At 39.4% G+C, this 12,132-nt stretch overlaps 1 protein-coding gene across 3 annotated transcripts in view; it reads right to left on the bottom strand.

Annotated features, from left to right (window-relative positions):
* LOC130932140 (neuron navigator 1-like) overlaps positions 1-11,181 on the bottom strand; it is a 118,632-nt gene extending 107,451 nt beyond the window's left edge. For all 3 annotated transcript variants that reach the window (XM_057861567.1, XM_057861575.1, XM_057861584.1), the window contains exons 1-5: positions 11,064-11,181; positions 7,196-7,295; positions 4,151-4,311; positions 1,168-2,033; positions 683-774 (exon numbers count right to left, since the gene is read on the bottom strand). In XM_057861567.1, coding sequence (XP_057717550.1) covers positions 683-774; positions 1,168-2,027 — 952 coding nt within the window. In that variant the 5' untranslated portion in view covers positions 2,028-2,033; positions 4,151-4,311; positions 7,196-7,295; positions 11,064-11,181. The remainder of the gene's footprint in view (positions 1-682; positions 775-1,167; positions 2,034-4,150; positions 4,312-7,195; positions 7,296-11,063) is intronic.
* Between the last annotated feature and the right edge of the window lie 951 nt (positions 11,182-12,132).

Raw genomic sequence — 12,132 nt, 5'->3', positions numbered from 1 at the left:
AGGTAAAAACAGATGTGTCCATAATTATTTGTTCAATAAACACTGAAGCAAAGATTGTGGACAAGTCATCATTTTGGTGTGTGCCATGTTTTTTCCCTTCAAATGCTTTTGCTCAATAATGGTTAGGAAACTTTGGGTCAAAGCTAAAAAGGGTATACAGACATGTGAGAAGGATGGGTTAAAAGTTCACTTGAAATCAGTGTGCATGTAAACGTTGCCTGCCAGCGAGTACACCCTTTTATTCCATTACTGACCCACATCAACACTGTCATCTTGCCTCAACGGCGCATCCTAAGCACTTCTCTACTTTCCATCTCTTCATCTTGACCCAATGCAGTCAGCACAGCCGCAGGCCAAGGCACACTTTCTAAAATGTGCCACCTTATTTCAGATATGCCAGCCAAGCCATGATGAGTGGGTGACATTTATTTGTTCTGAGGCTGCTGATCTCTTAATCTGTCCAGGTTGTACAATCGGAGTCAAATATTGGCTTTGGGCCTAGCTTGAATGACTGTTGCAATTAATCTGTCATATAAACTGAAATGTAGCACCCATAAAATGACAAAATGTCATCTTTTGACCTGTTTGTGACCATACATTGACTGGGCAAATATAATTAAACTGCTGAGTTAGTTGAGACAAAAAAAATGCTATGTTAAGCACAATAGTGCATTTCTCTAACCTGTTGTCAGGTCATCACAGCAGATCTCTATGGATCCTGATGAACAGTCGCTCAGTTCATCCAATGACAGATCACCCTCCTGCACCTGCAACCTGTCAACATAACACACACATTTCATCTGTCAAATGGACATCACAATCAACATACACTTTATTCTTTTCTTCATTTAAGGGACTACGAAACCCAGGATACTTAGCTTGCATTAAAGGCTTTTTTAGTGAACAGTTTCAGAATCAGCTATGCTCCAGAAAGCACTAAGTGGGTAGTGTGTGTGCGTGCACTTGTACATTTCGCTGCGAGATACACAAGAATTGGTTTGAAATTCCACAAAAAGCCGCTGGGATTTGTGTTTATTAGCCTGTGTGGGTGTGAGCCAGCCTGTACACTGGGAGGCCATATAGAGAAATTAGAGAGATGGCTTTACTATGAAATATAAATATTAGTCATGGAAGCATGCTTAATAACTGTGTATAACGACCACTCACCGGAAGCTGAAAGGAGCAACTGCTGCCATGTTTACTCGTGGAGCTTGAGTTTCTAGGGAAGTGGCCTCATTTTGCAGATCTTGATGCAGCTCATCTAAAGGTTGCTTGCACATCACAGGCATGGCGAGCATGCCTGGTGGAAGCAGTGGAAGACTGGTAGAGGACGCTGGACTTGAATCCTCTGGTGTCCTCATCTCCTCATCTGATTGTGCGGCACTGTCACTCAGACTGCTGATGGCCTCCTGATGAGAGGCAGGTTGGTACATGTTTCCATTGTTAACGATAGAAACCTGGGTCGGGTCGATATTTGGAACCTCTTCCCTTCCTAGCATGACATCATTATTCAGTCTTGAAGTTGATTGCTCTCCTCTTCTGACCTGTAGCGATGGATGTAAGTCGGTGGCACCCAATGTTTGGTTTTTATTTGTGCATGGACTTCTATTACAATTGCCATCAAGTGAAAAATCAGTAGGAATCTGTCTGGGCTTTTCCATATCCACAGTGTCATTGGAGTGTGGTAAATGTACCCTGCGTTTAGTCAAGGGACTGTTGCTGGCTAAAGAAGAGATCTGGGAAGTATGTGAAGCGCCTGGTTGGTGGATCGAGGAAGGCTTCAGGCCAACATTGGTCGACGTGTCCCTACAGGATGACTTGCGGAGGCTTGTGCTCCGTGGACAAAGTAATGGAGACTGAGTGGGTGTGTGTGTGCGTTTTGAGGTAGGTGTCAAGGCTCTGGGCAGGTCACTGGTCCGTTGGTGCCTTTCCATTTTTGGGGTGGAGGATAAAGTGGTGCGTGGAAGCGGGATTCCCGATGGGGCATGTGGCCGAAGGGTGGACCTCACCTTGACGTCCCCGCTCATGATGACCTAACAGAGAAGTCACAAAAGACAGTGTTAAATAGACTCAGCACTTCCTGAAACAGAGTGGAATATTATCATGCGGAACAACCACATACGGAACTGTATGACAAACAGTGTCACCAAATCAGCCACGAGTTAAGTTTGTTTTCAGTGCAGCTTTAGAACAACCGTGCAATCAATTTGGCCTGCTTTGTCCCTTTCAAACAAGCCAGCAAACAAGCAGTCTAAGTCCCGTGTACAGAAGCATGCTCATGGTAACAGCAAAAACGTGCTTGGATAACGGATTTTCTCAACATAATTAAATCAAAGACACACACTGCTCTCTTTCTGTGCTGTCCTCTACCCTGTGTCCATTTCAGTCCTGCTATGCACCGGTTCTAATGCTCCAAAATGTTCCATTTTGAAATGCGCAAACATCTCAAGAACTTTATTAGGGCTATACCCTCCTATCCCCCCAAAAACAACTGCATGTGTATCTTTTTCAAGTGAAAGCTTACATTACAGTATTGTATCATTCACATCATTGCAGTGGAAACCATAGATAGGAGGCAGTGAGAATGATGAGATGGGAAAATAGAAGAAAAAGAGGCAACAGAAAACTGATGAAGGATCACAACATCTGGGAGTGAAAGAGATTGAAAAATGATTTGGTCTGCCTCATAAAATGTACTATCAAGAGACTTGTGGGAAAATCTATCGTAAGCGTATCGGCATGTAAAAAATATTTCCGCAGTGGTCTTATGGTACTTACATTTTTTTTAATAGTAAAAATCAATAATGCTTTAAAGATTTACATTAAAAACAACACCAACAATTAAAAAATAATATTGTTGATTCAAAAAAGGTCTGTAATTTCTCTCATTCATTTACAAACACACTTAATGATTTGTGTTATACACCAAAATTTCTCTTTGTGGATCATTGGCAGCATGATTGGAGCTACTGTTAAGTAGCTAGCAGAGTGTCAAAAGTTCATACAAGTAAAATGTTAAGCAATGCACTCTGGAACGAAAAAATAAATATCCAAATTCCTTTAAAGGTCAAACTGATCAAACAGTAAGGAAGTTGGAGCACGGGTTGGTCTCACTGTCATGTGTTCAATCCAGACATGGTTCTGCTCTGTTATGTAAGTACAACTACAAGGGCAAGTGTACAACTGATGTTTTGTTGATACATACTCTGCAGGCATAATTGCCTGTCATACTATCGACGACAGAAAGACAATGAATACAAACAGAGCAAAAACTGCATCTAGACAAATATGCAAACAAGAAAATTTTCTTGAATGGAGTGAATTGTGTGGTTCGATTTTGGATTTGTATGGGGAGAAGTTTTGGACAGTGTGTTCTTTTTATTAATGGACCAGATAGATATTACATTCCATCCGACTTGTCAAAGAGTGAGCGATGGCTGGTTTTAACTGGACAAAATACAATATTTTCATGATGTAATTGGCTTGTATATTTGAGGTGTGGTGCGAGGTTGGTTGGGGGAGGGGAGTAAGTGACTGAAATAACTACCAGATCAATATGATTTGTCTTTGACAAGTGAATCTACTAGTATTACACTGACATCTACTGGACACAATTGCAAAACCAATAGATAATATTTTTGTTCTGGCTCTTGGAATATCTGTTACAATATTTGCCTTTCACTGGCAAAAGACACTACGCTGATCAGATAAAATATAATAGGCCAGAATCACATTACAATCACGAGTTCATTCAACTCTAAAACACACACATACACACACCACATTCACCTTGTGGTGAATACTCTGACTCATCACACAGTCAACAGATGAGCAAGTAATGTTCACATGCTTCTGTCTGTGAACTGAGGGACATCAGTTAACTCATTGTGGGTGCATTGTCGTTATTATTAAGAAGTATTTAGACAATATAATGGAAATGACATCTCTATGGAATCACACCACTGTCACAAATGTTCTTATTTCATTTCTAATATACTTGTTTAGGGGTACAAAGGAACCACAACATTCCTGGACCTTATAACAGATTAATAAAAACATGATGTGTGTAAAAGCTGCTTATGATTGAAGAAAAGAAAAAAAAAAAAAATAGCACAACAGCCAAATTCTCTGACCCAAACGAATGTCCTACCTGCCAGCAGGGTACTACGTCTTGAGTCAAGGGAAGAGAGAGAGGTCACAGTTTTCTGACGTCCCAGGAACAATGGGCTGTTTTTTCCTGGATCACTGCTGCATCCGTGCAGCTGCTCTCTCATTGGTCTGCAGGACATAACCATTCACCAAGACAGGAAGCTGTGACAAACAGTAACAACACTAGGAGCCAATCACCAAGAAGCCCGCACTAAAGTGACTCATTTTCAAAGTCACTTTCCCGGATAAAACCGGCATTCCTGTCATTTGGCAGTAAAATGTTATTACACAGACTAAAATATATCCATTTAAAATAACACAGTGACCTCATCTTTAGATTGATTTGAAGACTTTATTTTATGAACTCAACCACAGAGTAGTTGAGACTTTTGATGTTATGTAGCGGGGCACCGTGAAATGGCAACACAATCAATTCAGTTTGCATAACTCAGACTCTAGAAATGAATCAGCTGTATTTTCACCAGCTGCCATCCACCAGACTTATCAGAAAGTAGTATTAGCACAATACAAACAAGACCATAGTAAGATTTTACCATGATTATTCTACAACTATAGAATTTGTCACAGATGGACAATGAACGCAGCACTGACTCATAGAGGCAATCAATATGATGCTGACTCAAGCTGATGGCATCACGCCTGGTAATGCGATACACGTTTCGTTCACCCCTCTTTTCATCCATGTTCAAGTCATTTTAACGACATGACCTTCTCTCTTAAACCACCACTGACACAACTGCAAAACTCAAAGAGAAGAACAATAAGCAGTGAAACATTTTCATTTTTAGAGAAAGCATCTAAAAATGTAATGCAAAACAAGTACAAATCAACACTCACCCTCTGTAGGCAGAAAAGACTCAAAACAGCAAGTGAATTTGCCTCCAATCTGCATGCTGCTGAGTGACTCTGCCTCAGTCTCTGCCTATGATTCTGTCTGCCTCTGGCACACAAGGCCTCAGAGAAGCAAGCATGTGTGTGTGGTGTTCAATGTGTGACATTCTACTCCACGACTACGTCATATCACTTTGCTGCTGCCGCAGTACGCCTGCAGCTATTTCCCCGCCCCTTTCTTCTTCTTTTCCTCCCCTAATCAAAATCTCTCTCTCTCTCTCTGTTAGTAATGGACCTGTTGGCAATGCCATCCCCCTGTCTCAGATGAAATACAAACCCAGCTACAGCAGTCGGGACGGTCCATTAGCTGGATGAGTGTGGCTTGGATCCGACTCTAGAGTCGCACAGAGTTGCCTATATTCAAAGTGTAATTAAAAGTAATTAAGGCATCACTTAGTTGTGGTTTGTCAGGTAAAGGAAAAGAGGATTTAAAACAGAATACACATGCCATCAGCATGGGTATACAGTAGCACAAGATTCTGGGCCCTCTACACTCCCAATGTCAGTGGGCCCCGATATCCATGCCAGTGCATGAGAGGCATGAGACAAAAAAAATACAGCATTAAAAAAAAAGCATAAACAGGTCGGTTAGTGTCAGCAGATGAATCATTTTGCGCCTCCAAGAGAGGGCCCCTCAAAATGTCCAGTAAGTTAGAGGGGTGGGATTTTAAGGTTTAAGTCTTAAGTCTCTCGTTTTATGTTATCAATATACAGTATAGACCTTTTCCGACAAAAAAAAAAAAAAAAAAACCAAAAATGCAAATTTTTGGGCAATTAGGTCCACTTTCCCTCATATTTCTATGCCCAAGGATAAAAGGATTAAAAATACATAGGCTGAAAATTGCTAACTGAACAAGAAACCCGAATAGCGGCCTATCGATCAGTTTATCTATTTTTTTCCACTTCTTTAAAGTGAGAGCACATGACTGAAAGAGACTAGATAAATTGGACACAACTTTTAAGAAGGAGAGTAAGGGCAGATACGAATTTGATCTTGCTAGAGTACTATATAAGCCTTTTGGGTAACACTTTACATCTCAAATTTGACCTTGAGCAAAGCTCACAAACCACAAACTGTAAAAATGTCATCACATTCGGTCAACCATGGAAGTGATTCTCCAAATGTGCAAAAGTATGTGGGCTCCGTCTAGTAGCACGTGAACAAATTGCTGGATTAAATATGCAATATATATTCTCAAAACTGTGTGTCTGCCTGTATGTCTGTCCAGCACCATCAAAGGAATCAAACTATTCTAAGTCAAAGGGTTGATATTTTCAGTGCACAAGTTCTGTCTGGTGTATTGAAGTATTCAAAGGCAAAGGGTTTTTATTGTCAGTGTCGAGCGCTTTTTGGGTGGCATCATTCAAAGGATTCAAAATATAGTGAGCAGGATTTTCCCAGGATTTTCCCATAAAAATAAATTATAATTCCATTAATTTGTTTCACAGCCAGAAAACCTACACTAAATGCTTAATAAATGCTGCTGGCACTACCATACTTTTCGGACTATAAGTCGCACCTAAGTATAAGTCGCACCAGCCTAAAATGTGCAATGAAGAGGAAAAAAATATATTTAAGTCGCTCCGGAGTATAAGTCGCATTTTTGGGGGAAATTTACTTGACAAAATCCAACACAAAGAACAGATATGTCATCTTGAAAGGCAATTTAAAATAAAAAATACAATAGAGAACAACATGCTGAATAAGTGTACGTTATGATTATACATTATGCATGAACAACTAAATGCGAGCGTGTCTGGTATGTTAACGTGACATAGGTATGAAGAGTTATCCAGATAACTATAGCATAAAGAACATGCTAACAAGTTTACCAAACCATCAGTGTCACTCCAAAACACCATAATAACATGTGAAATTTATATAATAATGTGTTACTAATTTCACACAGAAGTCGCTCCAGAGTATAAATCGCACCTCCAGCCAAACTATGAAAAAAAACTGCGACTTATAGTCCGAAAAATACGATATTGCAAATGGCAATTACACAGAGCAAAGCAAATAAATTATGAATAAAAAATCGGAATAATAATGTAACAATAGTAATAATCTTAATACCTGTAGTAATGTAACGAATCGGGTTCTAATGTGGCGAATGTGTTTTGCGTGGCGTACCTGAATGCACCGCGTGGCTGACTTGACACAGTGAGGGAGGATTTTTACTTTCACTTTGTTCAGTTGCGGCGGACAGTAGGCATGTTGTGTTGCATAAGTTCTGAAATAAATGATTAAAAACCTGATGAAGTTGGCAATTCTTTGGCGATGTTACCACAATAATAATTGTCACCTTAACTTATAAAGACTGGCGAACCGAGGTCGGAGTAGGACTGTCGAAATCGTAGACATTCTACGGCCGTATGGTCGAGCCAGTTCACGGACATGCACACTACGCTCATATTTTTTTATCATTTCCATCTTCATTTCAATGGTAAGCGTCACCTTTTTTTCACCACCCTAACCTTCTTGCAACCCATGTTGATTTCTCTCACAAGAAAATCCGCCATGTGCCCGTCTTGCAGGAATGAAACTGCGGCGCTCTCATAAATTGTCGTATTTCGAGCATGTAGTCTGATGTAGAAACAAATGGTGAGTCAAATTTTATGTCGGATTTAGAAAAGATTGTGTGTTGAAGCGATTGTATATAGAGGTACCACTGTATTTTACTTTTTCTATCGTCAGGGATTGACATTATTCAGATTCAATTTTTAGCTTCCAAAACCAACACAAAACAAATACATGACTATTGCTGTGTTCCAGTCAGTGTTGTTTTCATCTACGAACAATTTTTTCATGACGATGGCGAGCTTAAAACGTGTCTTTGGAAACAAACATAAAGAGACGGATGACAGTTTTTGTCTTATGAGACGAGAATGATAGGGAATGATAAATAAATGAAAATTCGCCATAGTTTCCGTCGTAAGTTCACAATGGGTCACTCGTATGTGTAGTTAGCACGCATTGTATCAGTGTTTGGTCGTGCCACTCATGTGATGTGATGCACCCCCCCCTCCACACACACACACACACACATGCTTACTCACTTACTTGTTCTCTCCAGGCTCCAGATTTGCCTTTTTTGAAACATGTCAGGTGCTGTCCTAAGTTTTGTTTTCTTATCTTGGCTAGTTATGCTATGTTGCATGAGGCTTAAAATTCTGTGCTGAGTGATAATCACATACTAAATGTAACTTGTAGCGTTAGCATAGCATTCAAGTTAGCATTAGCATTTAGCGTGGTGAGCTTGGAAAACTTTTAACATACAGTTTGTGGCATCCAGGTGAGTTTTAAATAATTGAAAACAAATTACTGTGTTCTTGAGTGTGTATTATCATGAACAAGATGGTGATGTCCTTGTAAACTTTACAATTATGTGCTTGTCTGTCAATGTTCATTCAAAATTGTTGGAAACCTTTTATTTATTCATGGACTTAAACTTTTGAAGTTTACAGACAAAAATACTTTGAGCAATTGTCGACTAAAACTAGACGAAATTTCTTTAAAGTTTTCATTGACTAAAACTAGATGAAGACAAACACATTTTGAAACGACTAAAATATGACTAAGACTAATAATTATTTCTGTCCAAAAGACTACGACTAGGACAAAAATTAAAAGGGCTGCCAAAAACAACACTTGTTCCAGTGTGCATGCACATAAATAAAACCAGTTCAATGCCACCGTCATTTTGACTTCTGTCCTACTTCATCTTTCTGAAGCAGCCTGTATTTTCATTGGTGGACATTTGATCTTTTAAAACTTTTTAAAGTATTTTTATACTAACGATACAAAAATATTTTTTGGCAATTGTTTGAATTTTTGGGAATAAAACCCCTTTCATAGTTTTTTTTTTAGGAACAATTATGGATGCCATGGAAGCTCATTGAAATGCATATACATTGCTCAAAAAAATAAAGAGAACACTAACGTAACACATTGTAGATATAAATGAATGAAATATTTTTTATTAAATAATTTGTTCGCTCCATAGTTGAATGTGCTGACAACAAAGTCACACCAAAATTATCAATGAAAACCAAAACATCAACCCATGGAGTTCGGGATTTAGAGTTGTACTCAAAATGAAAGTGGAAAAACACGCTACAGGCTGATTCAACTCCCATGTAAACACGTACTCATTCTGGTGGTCTATGGCAAATGCCTCTTAAGCTCTATGGTGATTGGCAGTGAGCATAGGGCTCTCTACAGGATGTCAGGCCCTCAAACCATCCTCATGGAGCCTATTTCTGATTGTTTGGTCAGAAACATTCACACCAGTGGCATGCTGGAGGTCATTTTGTAGGGCTCTGACAGTGTTCATCCTATTCCTCCTTGAACATCGGTGGATACCGATCCTGCTGAGGGTTTAAGGATCTTCTACGGCCCTCTCCTGCTCTCCTGGAGTAAACTACCTGTCTCCTGCAATCTCGTACAGGACAACAGGTTGGTCCAGAGACTGTTCATGAACTCAGTGATGTGCTGGTCCAGATCTGGGTGGATATCTCTCAGAAGAACATCTACCACCTCATCAGGAGCATGCCCAGGCTTTGCAGGAAGGTCATACAAGCATGCAGAGGCCAAACACACTACTACTAAGCTTCATTTTGACTAGTTTAAAGGACATTACATCAAAGTTGGATCAGCTTGTAGTGTGTTTTTCCACTTTCATTATGAGTATCAACAGTGCCGGCCCAGCCTATACGCAGACTATGCAGCTCCTTAGGGCCCCTGACCACTAGGGGGCCCCCAATCTGGCAATTGTTTAATTTATATTCTATTTTGTTTACTACAGTTTGCTTTATTTGACTTTTGTGAGTTTTGATACTTGATTACAAGCTAAAAAAAATAAAAGTTCTACCTTAACTTCTTTCTTTCCTCTTTTAGAAAAAGGTTTGACGTTATCTACTGTAAGTACTGACAATCATTTGGGGTGAGAAGTTTGAAGAATGCAGGCCAACAAAATCTGATTAATATACAAAATATGGACATATAGGTTGGATTGCATGTATGGGTTTCACAGTACACTGTGACGAAATGGTGGGCCAAAAATATGGGCCTTTTGGCATTATTTTGCTTAGGGCCCACAAATGGCCTGGGCCGGCCCTGAGTATCAATCCAAATCCGGACCTCCATGGGTTGATACATTCAATTTGCATGGATAATTTTTGTCTGGCTTTGTTGTCAGCACGTTCAACTATGGAAAGAAGAAAGTATTTAATAAAAATATTTCATTCATTCAGATCTACAATGTGTTATGTTAGTGTTCCGTTTATTTTTTGAGCCGTATATTTCATTCATTCATTCATTTTCCATGCCGCTTTTCCTCACGAGGGTCGCGGAGGTACTGGAGCCTATCCCAGCGAACTACGGGCAGTAGGCAGGGGACACCCTGAACTGGTTGCCAGCCAATCGCAGGGCAGAGCCGTATATTTTATGGTATATATTTTATGTTGGATTTGCAGAAAGAAAAAAAAGAGGGAAGATGAAAAATTGTGGGAAAATCTATGGCTCAAGTTTGTTCTAATGCAATGCAATCTTAGAAATGTACACCACCTCTGTAAATACAGTATAGGGTCAAATGTAATTCAGGAGCCAATCAACATTGGCATTAATACCAATTGAAAAACAAGGATAATCACTCATTTAAATCAGCACAGTCAAAACAGAAATGGCCTCTGTTGTGAAATAAGTCATTTGTGGGGCTGTCTGGTAGCCGAAAACACCCAGAACATAATCATAAAATCATATGCTACAGGTACTGTATAGTCATTTATTTTAAATGAAACAATCTGGTTACATTTTAGGTTCTGAATGGCTGCACTACCACTTAAAGCATCTTTACGCTGTGAGCACTCGGATTTGCCTTGTATGCCAGTAAGCAAACAAACACGTGGCACACAGTAAACAAATACCCATCATATGTCAAGAACATACAGTACACGTGCCAAAACAAATAAATGTTCAAAAATCCAAATGCCATACTTACAATAATGCAGCATCCCCCTTTTTGTTTTGATCAGCTTTTTTGGTTGGGCACACTTAAGTCAGGCGCTCAAAAACACTCACATGATGTGTGGCTTTGTGTCTCTGCCTCATGAAAGGGGAAGTGGCTTATGACTGAAGGATTATGGGTAGAGCGGTACAAAATGTGTCAAATGTGTGTGTGTGAGCGCAGACGCAGGGAAGGTCATGTCATAGCTAATCTTCTAATGGCCCATGAGCTCCCCCTCCACCCCCACGACCAATAAGAGGCCGACCCTCACAGACGCTGTTGTGACAATGGTACACTTGTGTTACTGTAACCCGGGGGACATCTGGAAGGTTGCGTTGTGTGCTTGTTTCTGTGCGCATGTCTTGTCGAGTAACACTTTGATGCTGGAAACATGGGAGACATTAAAGCTATAATTTAGTTGAACTACAACAACCCAAGTATATTTTTACAGCATCATTTAATAATTTACATTTATGTTTATAAAAAAAAATAAAGAACAATCTGTCTACTTGTCTACAATGTCAGCAAAATATTTAGGAATTTTTGAGGAATTTTTCCATTAATTAGGATGATTAATTACCGCACGTGATAAAGATGTCAATCATTCTCAGTTGTAGAGTGAGGATGTAACAGAAAGAGACCAAGATTTGTGATATAAAATTCACCTGATTTATATTGCAAAAAAAAAAAAACAAAAAAACATTACATTACTTCCTAGTCAAGAAATACTCACTTCATAATAATACTAGATAGCTATTCATACATTATTTAAAGTTGCCAAAAAAATGTCATTTAGGTTAAAGATCTTCTACATACTGGTGTTTTAGCTATTTGAGGCAGATGTTTCATTAACCTCACACTGATTGGTGGTTTGACACATTTGTTAAGTACTGTTCATGCACTCCTCTAAAAATATAGCAATGGTGAGGCCATCCATTCATTTTCTATACTACAGCACTTATCCTCATTAGGCTCGCAGGTCATCTGTAGCCTATAGTTTTTGTGTGTTTTTTTTTTTACCAAACACCATGCCATTAGACTAATAATAAAAATATCACAGTGC

Source organism: Corythoichthys intestinalis, chromosome 2, assembly GCF_030265065.1.
Source record: "Corythoichthys intestinalis isolate RoL2023-P3 chromosome 2, ASM3026506v1, whole genome shotgun sequence".
NCBI classification, from domain to species: domain Eukaryota; kingdom Metazoa; phylum Chordata; class Actinopteri; order Syngnathiformes; family Syngnathidae; genus Corythoichthys; species Corythoichthys intestinalis.
The sequence above is the reverse complement of the archived record's forward strand: the minus strand, read 5'-3'. Positions and strand labels throughout refer to the sequence as shown.